General features: G+C 41.4%; 1 protein-coding gene across 1 annotated transcript; it reads left to right on the forward strand.

Annotated features, from left to right (window-relative positions):
- Window positions 1-829: 829 nt before the first annotated feature.
- On the forward strand, window positions 830-16,798 carry ltv1 (LTV1 ribosome biogenesis factor). The gene is made up of 11 exons (XM_071503849.1): window positions 830-1,034; window positions 1,750-1,881; window positions 2,565-2,765; window positions 3,013-3,100; window positions 3,645-3,777; window positions 4,522-4,759; window positions 11,915-12,042; window positions 12,179-12,318; window positions 13,122-13,174; window positions 14,134-14,334; window positions 15,822-16,798. The coding sequence occupies exons 1-11, from the start codon at window positions 1,032-1,034 to the stop codon at window positions 15,930-15,932; spliced, it is 1,428 nt and encodes a 475-aa protein (XP_071359950.1). The 5' UTR covers window positions 830-1,031; the 3' UTR covers window positions 15,933-16,798.
- Window positions 16,799-16,812: the final 14 nt, after the last annotated feature.

The following is a 16,812-nucleotide window of genomic DNA, read 5'->3' on the forward strand; positions in this document are numbered from 1 at the left end:
CAGACATGTACACCCCCATGCTAGAAAGAACACTTACACATACCACAAAATACTTGAGCATACACGAATATAACAACTCATAAAGATACGACACCGATACTGAAACATGATTAAGGTTATAAGCTTGTAATAGAAAAATCACAGTCCTACATATCACATGTTTTCAGAGTGGGAGGAGGGTAGTGTGGCTCCAAACAGCATTGGGGAGGCTCAGTGAATGGAAGTTATTACATTAGTTATCAAAAGGAGATCACATAAATTTTATGTATGTATGGCTCAACTCTTGAGTGTCTACACGATCAAAAAACATAATCATGATCCCGTAAGCATCTAGGAACTGTGGGAAACTAAAATAAACTAAGGTTGGGTGAAGGGGCACTTTACCCCAAAGTTTGTCTGAGGGGGGGCCCATGGTCTCAGAGTTTAAAAACACTTGCTCCATATTATATAGAATGAATTCCTAAAATGAAAAATAACAACTCTGGTTGATGTTCCTGCTACATTTCATATGTAAAGAACAATTATTTAAAGACAATATATTAAAAGAGATGTTTTCATAGTCAAAAACAGCTAAATGCTTTCAGCCTCCAGCCCAGCAGGGGGCGCTCATGAGCCCACAGACGGTTTATATCCGCCAGCCCAGCCGCTTCGGACCATACCATATACTCAAGCCCGTAATATAGAGGGAATCCAACCGCAGTGTACAGGAACATGAATTACATCATTAATATTAACCCATGTATTTTTTTAGATTGACTTTGGCCAAGAATCAAATTTTATGACACGAAGTCTCCGTATTAAAACTTGTTCACATTGTTTTCAGCCCCTCTGTTGTTTTCCGGAATGGTTGCTTCCGGTGATGGTCGCAGCAGCAGCAGCGTGGTGAAGGAGAATCCAGCGTGGAACAACTTTAGCGACACTTTCTGGACTTAATTTACGGTTAAATGTTTGTAACAGCTGCTTGTAGATTGAGGTTGGAGCATCTTTAAATCAGACCAGTCGAAGAAAACCGTCAGAGATTCCGTTACAAGATGGTAAGACGACATTTCTGCTACATCAAGCTAATGTTGTTAGCTAGCGACGTCCCTTAAAAAGCAGCGTACAGGTAGAAAATATTAACTTCATGTTTGTTTGTTTTGTAGTTATATAAGAAGTACTTTATTAAAGTGAAAATAAAAGTACCGCAGTGTATAGATACTAAATTTAAGTGGTAAAAAAGTAAGTATTGGCACCATAATATCCTTATTAATTCATAAATGTGTACATCACTTCAGACCTGAGACTTCATACACTTCTAGCGTCAATCAACAAAGCCTAATGTTGTACTGTCTCAGCCTGTAATAACATGACAGTGTATTTGTTATGAATTAATGTGATGGTAACTAGAAATAGTTACGTCAGGAGACGTCACACACCTTTAAAATGTTGTAACGGTGAATTGAGCTGCAGTCAGTATCTGATAACTGTCAAAAGTAGATTTCGATTTTATTTGTTTGAAAAAATAAAATCAAGCAGGCTGTAAGAAATTGTTACAGGTACTTTCCCCTGTTTTCTGACATTTTATAAACCAAACAATTGGAAGAATATTTGAAAAAACTCTGAATAGCTACACTAAAGCAGGTGGAGGTTACCTGCCTTGCTCAAAGGCGCCGAACTGAGACCCGAATTCATCCTGGGGCTCAAACCTGAGACCTGGCTGTTATATAACCACCAAGCTCTGCTAACCGCTGCTGTGCTTGTCTCCTCCAGCCTCATCGAAAGAAGAAATCGTTCATTGAAAAGAAGAAGGCTGTGACCTTTCACCTCGTCCACAGAAGTCAGAGGGATCCGCTGGCTGCAGATGAGAAGGCACCACAGCACGTCCTCCTGCCTGCCGCCAAGGTACAGATTAACTATGGAGTCTTTCAGTTAGTTTTGACATTTCATTTTGACAATCTCTTCATTTTTTTGGTCAATGATCAAGTCTGAAATTAACTGGTTCCAGCCTCTTAAATCCGATAATTTGCTCCTTTTTCTGTCAGCTATGTGAAATTATAGGTTTTTTTTTTTTTTATTGTCTGACATTTTGCAGACATAGCAATTAAACGCTGACTGAAAATTATCTGCAAATGAAGTGATAGTGGAAATATTTGTCGGTGGCAGTCCTCCTTTTTGTAAATGTAATGTTTTAGGAAAGTGAGGATTTACCACAGGTTCATTTTTGGGTTGGGACTGCATTAAAAAAACAGCAGTAGAAACCCCTGTAACCCCTCCTCACAGGTTGCATATGTCTGTGAGTTGCGAGCAGTTCAACCAAAGAGGGATGTTTTCTTTGAAGAAGCTTGAAGAGGGTCAAACTATTCAGCTTTACACAATTAAAGAAAGAAATTGGTAAAAGTAACTTACCCATATAGCAATAACGTGGATATTAATGCAGCCAAGTGTCAATAACCTGGATCTTAATTCACCAGAGTGTCAATGACCAGCTTTTCTCTCCTGTCTGATCAACCTCATGCAGCTTGTCAGATTTATTTTACATTTAACAAACCAGTAAAACGACATTTTCTGATTTTGATCTTCTCCAGGTGGAAGCAGAGAAGAGGCGCGAGGAGCAGAGGGAATTTGGCGTTTTCTTTGACGACGACTACGACTACCTGCAGCACCTGAAGGAGGCGTCAGGCCCTACAGAGCTGGTGGCAGCCGGCCCCTCGTACTCCGACAGACAGGACGTTACCCTCCGTGATGAGGAAGATGAGGAGGAGGGCGACACGGACAAGGCCCTTCCTGTGAGTGGAGTCAGAGTTCCCCTCAGTCAGGGAAATCCTGGTATTTCACACTGTCAGGCTGGTTTGTCATTTTTATAAACTCCTGCTGGAGGTGACTTTAAAGATTTTGGTGAAAAAGTAGAAACTGGATGGCGCCATCATATGGTAATTTATGAAGCACCCTTACATTTACATTTGTGTTGAGTTTTTCTCTTTGTGTGGAATCATGGTAAAGAAAGTTAAAGGTTCCTGTTTTGTTTATGAGCAGGCAGCTACCATCAACCTGCCGTCGTCAGTGTTTGCCTCGGAGTTTGAGGAGGAGGTGGGAATTCTGAACAAAGCTGCTCCTATCTCAGGTAAACAGCTTCATCACCAGCTTCAAATACCATGAAGTCGCTTATGATCTTTTTCGACATCTGCTGGTGACCAGTGGGAACAGCAACAACACAGATGGATTTAAGCCTGTGTGGTTCCATGTGGAGGACGAGGGAAAGTAATAAAGCATTTCATTAATTTAATATTTTAATAGGTGTCGAAAATAAGAACCGTAAAAACAATTTATAAATGAACAATTTATCCATCAATAAATACTTATAAAGATTTAAAAATTGATTTTCAAAAACAATATGACACTCATTAAATACACTGTTTATGAGTACATTTATTAATTCATGAATAAAAAATGAATTTGAAAAAGCATTTTAAAAATGGGAATACATAGCTGGATTTCCTTTTCAAGAATTTATAAATGATCAATTAATCCATCAATAAAAATAGATTTTTTTTTAAAAACTGATATTTCTAGTCTCATGGTGATGTTTTATTTTCACATCTTGTTTGTTTTCACCATGTGAAGTTGCCATCTGCGTCAGATATTTTTTTTGTTCGTTTTTCCTTCAGGACCTCGTCTGGACATGGACCCCGACATCGTGGCCGCTCTCGATGAAGACTTCGACTATGAAGACCCCAACAACATCCTGGACGACGACTTCATCATCAAAGCGAACAGTGCGAGTGGAGCAGTGGACATGGAGTAAGACATGAAGACTTTAGGTTCCTCAGAGGGTTTTATCCAAGTTAGAACTGGGTGTCGCTTCAGTTTCATCATTTGAGGGATTCTGACATATTTTTGACGTTTGCTGTCAAGAAGACGCAGCTCCTTGAATTTTTACCGTTATTACAGCTGCTTACTTTACATGGTTGCATTTAGGGTTGTGCTGATGGACGATGATCATCAGAACCATCGACAACAGCTTTTGCCTTTGCAAATGTCAAAACCATATTTGGCTTGTTTGCTCATTATTGTATTAACCTAAGAATATTACTATCATTATCATTATCATTATTATTATTATTATTATTATTATTATTATTATTATTATTATTATTGTTATTTGTCTTAAATTCATATTGAATTTAATTTGCCTTTCCATAGTTTCACATCTATAACCACATATATGCTTGCAACACTGACACACACACACACACACTCCAACCATCTGACCACTGTCACTGAAGTGCTGCTGGTTGTGTGTAGTTGCCGCTCTGTGACACAACACGATCGGTCTTTGGTTACTTTCTCTTACAGACGTTAGACAACTGTTCAGTGATGCTTGATTCTGATTAGACCTTGAGCGATCAGGCAGTTAATCAATCAGAAAATTAAGGTTCCACTAATACACAATTTTCTGACATTTATTGAACAAAATCCAAATAATTAATTGATAATGCAATTAATGATAAGTGTGATTTCCTGTTTGTGTGTCACCCATGACAGAGGGGACTATGATGAAGATGATGATGATGATGAAGAGTGGGAGGACACAGACGAGGAAGGCGACTTTGACTCAGAGGGAGGATTTTCAGGTGACGAGGACCTGGATGTGGGCGGCCGTGGTCGCGAGTTTCTCTTCATGGACGAGGAGACGAAGAGTCGATTCACGGAGTACTCGCTGACGTCGTCAGTGATGAGGAGGAACGAGCAGCTCTCCCTGCTGGACGACCGCTTCGAGAAGGTGAACTTTAACTCCTCTCTGAGACTGAGTCTCTGTTTATTAGCTACGCTCCCCATCCTCCCTGTACAAGTGAGGAGCAGGAGGCTTGTTTGCCTTTGTATGCTGCCGTTTATTGTCTGAACACATCTCTCATGAACTGTCTCAAAGCTGCCGGTGGCATATATCTACAGCTTCCAAGAGAGGGCGCCCTTGAGCCAATAAATCCATACAGATACGTAGACATGAAATCATGGCAATGATTAATTCAGTTCCCTAAAAACCCTGAAATGATGTTGAAAGGTCTAAAATATTTTTTTTAGACAGAAAGCTGTTGGGACATCTTGATGAGCTCATTGACATTGAAGTGTTAATTGTTGCAAAGACTTAAATTAATCAATTATTTTTTAATCTTCCACCAAACATTTTTCTGCCCTTAAACAGGGTCCAAGTTGTATTATTATTATTATCATTATTATTATTATTGGTAGTAGTAGTAGTAGTTGAAAGACAAAAATGAGATATTAATGTCGATAAATTAATGTACCTAATAAATATTTGTAGGTCATATTGTCCATCACACTTGCGTGACAGTGAAAAGATATTAAATTGCATTTGGCTGAAAAGGACTTTAAAAGTTCTGAAGTTAATTTACACACAGCAGAAACTGTAATTAAAAATGCATTTTAAAAAGATGTATGTGTTAAATCTCTCCTCGGAAACATAAACCCAGATGTGATTGGTAATGTCAGGGTAGTTATTAACGTAGGTGTGCAAAAAACCTTTATAACCTCGAGGGGAAGAAGGAGCTCGATCTGACTCGTTATCTGCAGCTTTACATTCATCTTTAAATTCTTCACTAAAGCGTATGTCATGAAGAGAGCTAACAAAAACAAATGAAATGGTCAAAGTTGTCATACTGACATTTAAGGTGTATCAATTGATTTACAAATGTCAATCATGGATTTAGTAACACACGGGAAAACATTCCACCTTAAGTGTCTGGTAGCTGCTGGTAGCCTCTGAGCCGTTCAGTTAATTATGGTGGTTAATTAGTGACGATGTTAGGAGTTAGCTACTTTGTCATCGCCTAGCCTGTTAGCTTAGCTTTGTTTTCATAGCTTAGCCTGTTAGCTTAGCTTTGTTTTCATAGCTTAGTCTGTAAACTTAGTTATGTTTTCATAGCCTAGCCTGTTAGCTTAGCTTGACCTCTGCCTGCACTGCTGCTTCTCCTCTGAATGGCTGTTCCCAGTGTGGCTTCATTTGCACGACACAGGGAAATTAAATCATTCAACGCACCAAGTGCTTGTGTTAATTCACCTGCTGCTTAACACCACACAGATCACAAACTACCACATCCATGGTATTTTCAAATTTTACTGATCTGGCCATCATATGTGAAATATATAGTGTCATACATTATAACAACTTGTCACCATAGTTTTTGAATTGAGATTTGATTTTAAATCAAATCCTGAGCCCAAGAATTGAAATCTACTGCACTGCTGACAGTGAAGGAAAAGAAAAGGATAACAAAAATTCAAATGCAAACATTTTTTTAAATTTTAGTAAATTTAATTTAATTTTTTTTTAATGAATTGATACATTTGTGGGAGGAAACTGGAGCACCCAGAGAAAACCCACGCAAGCACGGGTAGAAGATGTTGTCTCCAAACAGAAAGAAGGCGGCTGGTGAGTAGATCACCACCTTCTTGCTGTGAGGCCACAGTGCTAACCACTGAGCCACCGTGCTGCCCTGTATATGTCTGTGAAGACTCTCAGTCATCCAGGAAGGTTGGACCGAGGGCAGCTGGACTTGGTTGTAGGTACTTGAGGATGCTTCACCTCTCACCCAAGAGGCGTCTTCAAACCTCTTGGATGAGAGGTGAAACTTCTCCAAGAACCTCAACCAAGTCCAGTTGCCTTCGTATAGCATTTAAAAAAACACCGTCACCTGGAGGATTGAGAGTCTTCACAGACATATTCTCAAAGTACAACTATTTCTTGCCCCAATTCCATGGTTTGGTGTAGTGCGCAAATTTCTTCCACCCTTTGCGTTTTTTGGTCTTTCTCATGTCCTTGGAACATCCGGGTTGTTCATCATCTGAGCTGGACGAGGGGTTGACCTTTGAGTGAGCCCTTTTCTCATAGTCTGAGATAATTTGTTCCAGCTCCTGCACTTTGAGGGAAAGGAAATTCTCCCTTTCTGAGGCCCGCAGCTTCTGCTGGGCGTTGGAGTCCTGCAGCTGTCTAACCTTATTGTTGAGGGCCCGGATTCTTTGGAACTGTTCGTCTTTAATGGCCTCCTTGTGAGCTTTTTCTTCCTTTATCTTCTCTAACAAGCCCTTTATTCTCAAGGCTTTTCCCTCACAGATCAGATTCAGTTCTTCTATCTCGTGAAGGTAGGCCGCCTTCTCCTTCTCAAAGGCTTGCCGTTTACCATCGTGCTCACGCTCTTTTTGGAGCAACTCTTGGAGGTCAGCGATTTCTTTGCCCATGGTCTTCTCCCTCTCGGTATTCTCCAGCTGCAGCTGCTTAGTCAAGTCAATTTCTTTTTGGAGCTTGATGTTAAGGTCCTCAATTACGTTTTGCAGGGTCTTGTTCTCTGTCCTCTCTGCCCTGTATTTTTCAGCCACACAGTCAAAGCTAATTTTGAGCTGGTTTAAGTAATTGCTCAGGAACTTGGACTGTTTGTCCAAAGCTGCAAGTGTATCCAGATTCTGCAAAACATCTGTTTGGAGTTTTTTTACCAAGTCAGATGTTTCTTGTTCTGGAACCTGCTCCTCCTCTGAGTTTTTGAGTGGCTCCTCTCCACAGGCCTCGTTTACTTTTTGTGCTGATGTTCCAGGCTCCTGAGTTGCCTCTTGTTGATGCGCAACAGTGACCTTCTCTACTGATGTTCCAGGCTCCTGAGTTGCATCCTGTTGATGTGCAACAGTGACCTTCTCTGCTGATGTCCCAGGCTCCTGAGTTGCATCCTGTTGATGTGCAACAGTGACCTTCTCTGCTGATGTCCCAGGCTCCTGAGTTGCATCCTGTTGATGCGCAACAGTAACCTTCTCTGCTGATGTCCCAGGCTCCTGAGTTGCATCCTGTTGATGCGCAACAGTAACCTTCTCTGCTGATGTCCCAGGCTCCTGAGTTGCATCCTGTTGATGTGCAACAGTGACATTCTCTGCTGATGTCTCAGGCTCCTGAGTTGCATCCTGTTGATGCGCAACAGTGACTTTCTCTGCTGATGTCTCAGGCTCCTGAGTTGCAGCTTGTTGATGCGCAACAGTGACATTCTCTGCTGATGTCTCAGGCTCTTGAGTTGCATCCTCTTGATGGGCAACAGTGACTTTCTCTGCTGATGTCCCAGGCTCCTGAGTTGCATCCTCTTGATGCACAACAGTGACTTTCTCTGCTGATGTCTCAGGCTCCTGAGTTGCATCCTCTTGATGCGCAACAGTGACTTTCTCTGCTGATGTCTCAGGCTCCTGAGTTGCATCCTCTTGATGCGCAACAGTGACTTTCTCTGCTGATGTCTCAGGCTCCTGAGTTGCATCCTCTTGATGCACAACAGTGACTTCCTCTGCACTCTCAGCTTCGTCCTTTTTGGACAAATCTTGGAGGGCCAAGTTGTTCTCTCTGCAGCTCATTTTAAGTTGTTCCAATTGAGTAATAAAGATGCCGTTCTCCTTCTCCAAGAAATCAATTTTAGGCAGAAATGAAGCTGCACATTCGTTCTGTTCTTTCTGGAGCTGCTCTCCGAGGTCACAGAGCAGCTCCACGGCTTTGAGTTCAGACACTTTTGTATCTCCACACTCGGTCCGCTCCCACTGGAACTTCACCTTGAGGTGACAGATCTCTTTGTAGAGGAAATTAACCCGCTCAAAATCCCTTTGCTGCCTCTTGGCTCGCAGATCTTGTTCCTCACTGAGCTGCAGTTTCAGTTGTTCAATTTCTGCACAAAGGGCCTGCTCCCCCTCAGTCGTGAAGTTCCTGGGCACCACCTGGGCACAGACCTCAAGTTCTGTTTGGGCTGATGAGTCTTGATATGTCACAGTGACTTTCTCTGTGCTCTCAACTGCATCCTTTTTGGACAGATCTTCCTGGGTCAGGCTCATTCTGAGTTTTTCTACTTGAGTGATCAGGGCCTTGTTCTGCCTCTCCCAGGCTTTGAATTTAGGTGTAAATGAAGCCTCGCACTCGTCCCACTCCCTCTGGAGCTGCTTTTTGAGGTCACTGATTTCTTTGCGAAGGACCTTTTCCCGCTCAGAGTCCCGGCTCTGTGTCTCGATGTGTCGATCTTTTTCTCTACGAAGCTGCAGTTTAAGTTCTTCAACTTCTTTTTGCAGATCATCCGTCTGCTTTCTAATGGACTCCATTTCTGCTGTCTTTCCTTGGCACTCATCAGTGATCACACTGATAGTAGGAGTATGAGTTTTAAGACTCTGTACCTCTTTCAGTAAAGAGTTCCTTTCCCTCTCCAAGGCCTTGACTTTAATTATATTCTGGTTGGTAATAGATTCTTTCATACTATGCATCTCTGCACGAAGGGCCTTCTCCCTCTGAGTGGCCCTCTGCTGCTCCCTGACACGCAGGTCTTTTTCATTTTGGAGCAGACGGGAGAGTTCATTAAGTTTTTCCTGCATCTTGCACTTACCCGCCATCTCACCGAAGACCAAGAGTTCTACAAGTATTCGTACTTGTCAGAGTGTTGATCTCAGTTTGGCTTTTTGTGTTTTCAGTCGTGTTGAAGTTACTCGGTGTATCACCTCGTTTGTCTGAAGTTAATGTGTGTGTGTGAATCTGTGATTCTAAGAACCAGACAGGGATGCTGGTGTGATGTCATGACCTGAGAATGGCTTTGATCTTTGGATCTTTGAAGTCACTTCCTGTCCTTAGTTGCATCATCGTTTCAGATTTCAGGTAACGGAATGTTGTGCTACAGAATGTTGTGTGTAACAAACACACACACACACACACACACACACACACACACACACATAAAAGGATGTTATTTGAAATGAATCCAAAGCTGATATTCCAGCACTTTGCCATGAATCGTGGAGTGTTTTCGTTTTTTGCTTTATGTTTTGACCTTTGAACACTTTTGCAATAAACTCACTTGCAACTTTCTTGTATTATATTGTTATAATTTTGTGTCACATGTACAGTACATTACACATTGTGTATATAAAATCAGGTTGGTAGCAGTGAAATATGTTTTCTATAAGGACCTTTTAAAAATCAGTTTCCTTAACTCTGGATTCTTCTCTTTGCTGAGGTAAGAGCAGGGTCAGGACAGGAGCCTCCTCTAAACCTTCACGACAAATTTAGCTCTTCCACCCTTCTGAATGAAAGAAGAGTCATAATGTCATGGACTTGACTCATTAATATAATCACACATCAGTTTTTATCTAATGTTCACTCACACTGGTCTCCATAAGCTCCTGGTCACACCAGATCAAATAAGGGAGCAGATTTATTGAACTGAGCAAATGTTTTTTATTACAAATGAATTCAACCTGGAATGTGCTATTTCTGCTTTCTAACACGTTCACAGTCGTGCTTTCGTCTAATGTGTATTCCACCTTAATGTGAAACTACATATAAAAGTATAAAATTAGTGGCAATCTCCTCCCTAGCAGACAGTTAGAAATAGAAATTAATGATAATATATGGATAACTGATCTCAGACTGGAGCTCTGGTCAGCAGCTGCTCTCCAGCTGCACCACAGAGTCCACTAAAGTGAGATAGTCTGGTTCCTGGAGACTCCACCTGGTGAAGAACCTGCTTCACTGATTCTCTACACACAAGCCTCTGAGCTGAGCGAAGTGTAACCAGCAGCAGTTTTGACAATACAGGATAAGGAGGATAAGAAATGCAGATATTTTTTATTCCTGTTAATTAAAAATGTTTTTAATTGAATTGTTAATTTTGTGGGAGGAAACCAGAGCATCCAGAGATGATTTAAGTCATTGTTCAAGACCTTCACCCGTCCATCCAAAGCCTTAAGTGTATCCACAGCCTTGGTTTCAGACTTTTTTACCAGGTTTACCAGTGTGTCCTGATGGAGGACCTTTCCTCTCTGACTTCCTGGCCACACACCTCATCTTCTCCTTGTGCCGATATTTGTTGATGTTTCTCTCTGACGTTTTCTGCACTTTCAGTCTCGACTTTTCCAGACAAATCTTTGAGAGTCAAGTTCTCTTTGCAGCTCATTTTAAGTTGCTCCTTCAGGTCACTGATTTCTTTTTCCTTCTCTTTTTCTTTACGAAGCTGCAGTTGAAGTTCTTGAACTTCTTTTTGCAGTTCACCCCTTTGCTCTCTGATGGACTTTATTTCTACCCTCTCACTGAGATCAATTTTAAGACTCTGCACCTCTTTCAGTAAAGAGTTCCTTTCCCTCTCCAAGGCCTTGATTTTAATTATATTCTGGCTGGTTATAGATTCTTTCAAACTCTCCATCTCCTAACAAAGGGCTTTGTATTTCCTGTTGTTTGTCTGACGCTAATATTTGTGTGACTCTGTGATCAATGTGATTCAGAGAACCAGATAGGGATATTGGTGTGACATCATTTCCTGAGAATGGCTTTGAATGAAGATGATATCACATATTCTTGATTTTCTTGAGAAATAGCTCATCTGGAAAACTTCCTGAGTAGACTCCTGATCTACACTAATCTCATTTTGTGTCTTTGTGTTCAGTGTTCAGTCTTCTGCTGTTATTTGCGACTGTCCATGGGTGAATTAGTTCAGTATAAGAATGTTTATAACAAATAACATCTGACTTCCCCACTGGTGTGTGCACGGTCTCATCTCACAAGGCCACTTCTGTAGTTTACATGTGTAGTAACTGTACAGTTGCCCTGGCTGCAACATACGGCATCAGCCACAAGGGGAAAAACATTAAGGTGTCACAGTAACAAGGAGCTGAAGCTGTAGGTGACAGCACAGATAAGCTCACAGTGAAAAACAAGGTCGCACACTGCAGCAACATTTTATCACAAAACCACTGACATAAGAAAAGATAAGTCGAAGCATGAACATGTAGAACATATCCTGGTGTCACAGCCCGCAAACTCTGTGGCTGTGATGATCATGTGGAAACTTGTGTATTTTGTAAGGGGCCTTAAATCTGTTAATGTTTCAGAAGCTTTGCTCAAAACTTGTGTCTGTGTCGTTGTTAGTTTTACGAACAGTTTGATGACGATGAGATCGGCGCTCTGGACAACGCTGAGCTGGAGGGCTTCATCGAACCCGACAGCGCTCGCCTGGAGGAAGTTATAAAAGACTACTTCAAACAGAAAGAGAAGGAGTGAGTGATGTTTATTTTTTTATCCGATTCATTGTTTTATATCGATGAATAATGCTGCATCGGATTGGTGTTTTCAGTAGGAAAGTGTTGCTTTAAATGACCCTGGTGACTGATGTGTGTCATGTTTGTGGTTCAGATTCCTGAGGCCTGATGATTTGGGTCCCAAAGAGCTTCCTGTTGTGAAAGAGGAAGAGGAAGATGAGGAGGAGGAAGAGGAGATGGAAACTGTTGTTATCGAGGCTCCAGAAGAGAAGTGGGACTGTGAAACCATCATCAGTGAGCTCAGTTTGTTTTTCCTGTATAGTTATAGCCACAGGAGTCTGTGTTAAATAAGATTTGTTTTCTGCTTCTTCAGGATTCAGGTTATTCACACACATAGTTTACATTAGACAGATCTGTAGTTGGGCAGTTGTTGGGTCTGATCTGGTGATACTATAAGTAAAAATTGACTTGACTGGTTGTTAGTCTGCACTGGGGACGCAGCTCGACGTACCAGCTTCCAGTGTTGATGCAAAGATCAGTGAACACTTCCTGGAGCTTCTGCACAAAGATGATTGGCTGAGATCATTATGTGTTTTACTGGGAGCCAAAGGTTAAACTCTTATCTGTTGCACATCTCTGCTGTAAAGCTTATTTGTTCCATGGTTGACAGGAAATATCAGCACAGGCTCTTTGGTCCCTCGGTGTCCTTCGTTGTAAAGTCCTGCAGTAAAACTGAAAGTCTAAAATCTCTAAAATGATGTGTAAGTCCAGGCCTTAATGAGTAAAATATAATGTTTGTGTTCTGATTTCTCAAGGTTCGGAAACTTTTGATGAGAAACTAATCATAGTCTCACTTCTGATAGTTCAATGACTGCTTTTATTTTGAAATGTAAACTTTCAGTGATGAACTTGGTTGTACTTCCTCTTTGAATTGTCAGTAAAAAGAATTTACTGCAGCCTCTCCCTGCAGTGTCCCTACAGCTCAGGTCCCTTTAACAACCTTTGACCTTTTGATGGTCTGTGGGTGACGTTTCCTGTATCCTGTAGAGTTGTATCTGTGTATCTTATTTTGACGGCACATTTCTTTTCCTCTCCAGGCACATACTCCAACATATATAACAGACCCAAAGTCATCGAAGATCCACCAAAGGTTTGTATGTGACACACGTGTAGAATCAGACACACACACACTGGAAACATGGAGGAGCATGAAGGGGTTGACTATCCCACACCTGGGGAAAAGCATCTGTCAGGTAACACAGGAAGCTCCTGTCCTGTCAGCTGTGGGGTGACAGGTGTGTGACGATGACCACCTGGTGGCACATCACATCAGGAACAGACAGAGTCACGCCTTCCTGTGTTTGTGTTTACTGGAGCAGAGACTTGAGAAAACATCGACCAGCGATGAAGGGTTTGTGTTGAGCAGATGATGAATGTTAATCAGACGCTTTTCCCAGTTCTACTCATTCGTTATGATCTTGTAAAAAAGCTGTTTTGTAAAGTCCTTTTCAGCTCAGGTGTGACTCAGACTTTCTTTATCTCTTTATTTATTAGTTTTTATTGAGCCTCAACAGCAGGTCCAGCACTGGAAAGTGTGTAGAAGTGATGACAACAGTCAGCCAACCGACTGTTGGAGTTTCCCCATTTATAGTTGCTCTTTCAAAATGATTTGGCACAAACCAGCTGTGTCGACAACTTGGGCCTTTGTTGCCAGATTTACTGACTCTCAGACCTTTAACAGCTTCCGTTTTTTGTTTTTTTTTAAACATCTAGTGAAAAATATCAAGACTTTCTTCACAGTTTCTTCTCTGCTGTTCACACAGCAGCTGACATTATGAACTTCTTTTACTCTAGTGATCATTTAACAAGTAAATGCAGCTGAAATCGCGGCACAGTCGGTTTCAGGATTTTAGCAGAAGCTTGGAAGCACCTGCTGGTTAACATGTCTTAATGAGTCACGTCTCAGTCACTGCTTGAGAATGAGAACAGCTTTATTGGGAGTTCAGCTGAAATAAAATGTTGAGAGAAGCAAACATGTAAAGCGCTGACACCAGGCTCAGTCCAGCCTTTAATAAGTTTTGACTTAGTGTTATTTCCTTCTGTCCTCAGCCGAAGCCGATCCGTGTGTCCACCAAGACGGGCATCCCTCTGGATGTCCTCCCCGCCAGAGGCCTGACGGCCAAGCAGGCGGAGCGTATGACGATGATCAACGACTCAGACCTCCCTCGTGTCTCCACCCAGCCGCGAAATAAAGAAGAGAGCAAAGAGGAGAGGAAGGCAAGGAAACAGGCCATCAAAGAAGAGCGCAAGGTGAGAGACAAAGACGGGAGGGAGCTGGTCAGAGTTCCACCTGTGTGGTGTTCAGACCAGATGACAAATGAGAAAACTCAGCGCTGAATTCAAGGACATTTGAAAAGAACGCACTTTACATTTTAACAAAAAGATGTGTCACAATGATCTTTGGGGAGAAAAAACAATTTTGGCTCAAAGTATCTGGATCATTAACGATGAATTAGATGTTTTCTCTCTGAAGTCTGGTTTATGTTGTTCAACATTGCCCTCAGTCTTCTAGTTCATTAGGAGATTAACACTGAAAAATCTGGACTGTGTGGGTGTAGTTTGGTCAGATCAGATTTGACAGTGACCTGGTGACATAAATAAATAACCCCACAACTGTCGTTACACTTTGATTCAGTTCTTTCTGAAACCTGATTGATACTAATCTGCTTTTTCAGCCCCGCCCACTTCAAGACAAAAACACAAACACAGAATGACTCACGTAAAAGAACCACGACTGTTTCATCTTGGACAAAAAGTTCCTGCAGGATCCTGATTCACTGATATTTTATTTTTTCCAACAGTCAGAAAACACTGAACATCTCCTGGTGTATCTCATTTCTCATTCCTCTGTAGAGAGAACACACTGATGTTCCTTCATCACCATGAACACACACACACACACACACACACACACTGTAGTTTATACTGATTCAGCCACCCACACACACACACACACACACACACACACACACACACACACACACACACACACACACACAGAGTGTCCTGCTGCCACAAATACTCACTAGAGCCCCAAATATGTATTAATCCGCAGCTGAAAATAGTCCCCAAACAAATGCACTATTTCCTCTCTGTTTGATTAAAAACTACAGTGAGCAGCTGTTTTAGGAAATTAAAAATGAAACTTTGTGAGTTGTTTCTTAAAGACTTATATTTTCACCCTTCCTCTCGAGTGAGGAAGTGACTTACATCCTCCAGGATCAGCTGCTGTAACTCCCTGTCTTCTGGACTTAGAAGAGACTTTAATTCTGCTGCTTGTTTTAAAGCCCTCGATGGATTGTGCTCCCTGGTCCTGTGTCTCTGGTGTTTTTCTTGATATTTCTGCAGCACTTTGCTGTTTTTAAATGTGCTCTATAAATACATTTGACTTGATTTGATCAGGAACTGACGGGTTTGGAGCTGAGGGGTGGAGGTTTCGGTCTTTCCATGAGATTTATTTGCAATAAGAGAAACACAGAATAACACCAGCCATATTCTGTAGCAAAAAGAAAACATGAAGCAGCTCAATAAGATGTTTTGTGTCAGTGTTTTTCAGTTGGTTTCATTCATAAATGCAGATTATATCAGTCTGTTTCCTCTGCAAACACCACAATCTAAAGCATCATTACAGCTAATTTTGAGGTGCAAACTGTGGATGAAAACGTGTGAGCCAGTGGTTAGGACTTGAAAATACTTGTACAGTAAAGTGTTGAATTCTTCCTCTTGTGTTTGTTCAGGAGAGGAGAGTGGAGAAGAAGGCCAACAAGATGGCGTTCAAGGAAGAAAAAGTGCGGCAGGAGAAGCAGATGTTGAACCTGAGGACAAACGTTCAGGGCCTGAAGCTTTAGTAGCCGACAGGTGACGCCCTGCCCGCACAGACTCTTTGCCTGATGATGGCGTGATCTGTGGACACGTCGTGCTTCACCTCAGTGGAGCTGACAGGATGACAAACAAACCCCAAACGAGCGGACTGACGGGGAGGCTGAGAGGCTGCAGGTCTGCAGACCAGAGCGGTTTCTTCAAATCACCACGAGATAAAATCCACTTTATCTGCAACAAACCAACTCAGGTCATTTTGCTGAAATCCAGGAATAATAAAAGGCAGAGGATCGAATTTCAGTTTTTTGGTACAAGTCGAAATGTTTGTAGCAGCAAGTAATGAAAAGTCTTGGACCTGATCATATTGATAATTGTGTTTACTCACTCTCTCGTCAGATCCTGATTTAAGATGCAGTTCGTCAGCGTCAGACCTCATTTAAACCACCACTGAGGACACAGCTGATGAGAATCTGACCAAAGATAAAACATCCACCTACAAGCTCCTCTAATATTCAAATGTTATAACATGTTTTTATACTTGGCTTAAAAAAGTGTTAATTAGTGAACCTCAGAGGTGCTGGTAGGTAGATTTTGTTCCCTTTGGTCAGATCTGTTTCCAGTCTTTGTGCTAAGCTAAGATAGCTTAGCTTATTCAGAAGAACTATCAATATTCTCATTTAACTCAGTAAGTGAACTCCCCAGAATGTCAAACTTTTTCATCAACATTTGAAAAAGTTTATTTTCCCCAAAATAAAATGTTAAAAAAATATATTATTATTGTTTCTGCACTAAAACTCGATTTGTACTGGAAGATTTTAGGTTTGACTCAGCCCTACAAACATATTCACTAATATTAATACTGTTCATGTGTCTTTATTAAAAACACTTAAATGCAGTTTTTGTGATTTT

Source organism: Trachinotus anak, unplaced genomic scaffold (genome assembly GCF_046630095.1).
Source record: "Trachinotus anak isolate AG129_WGS33_773 ecotype Australia unplaced genomic scaffold, CSIRO_AGI_Tana_v1 ptg000019l, whole genome shotgun sequence".
Classification (NCBI taxonomy): domain Eukaryota; kingdom Metazoa; phylum Chordata; class Actinopteri; order Carangiformes; family Carangidae; genus Trachinotus; species Trachinotus anak.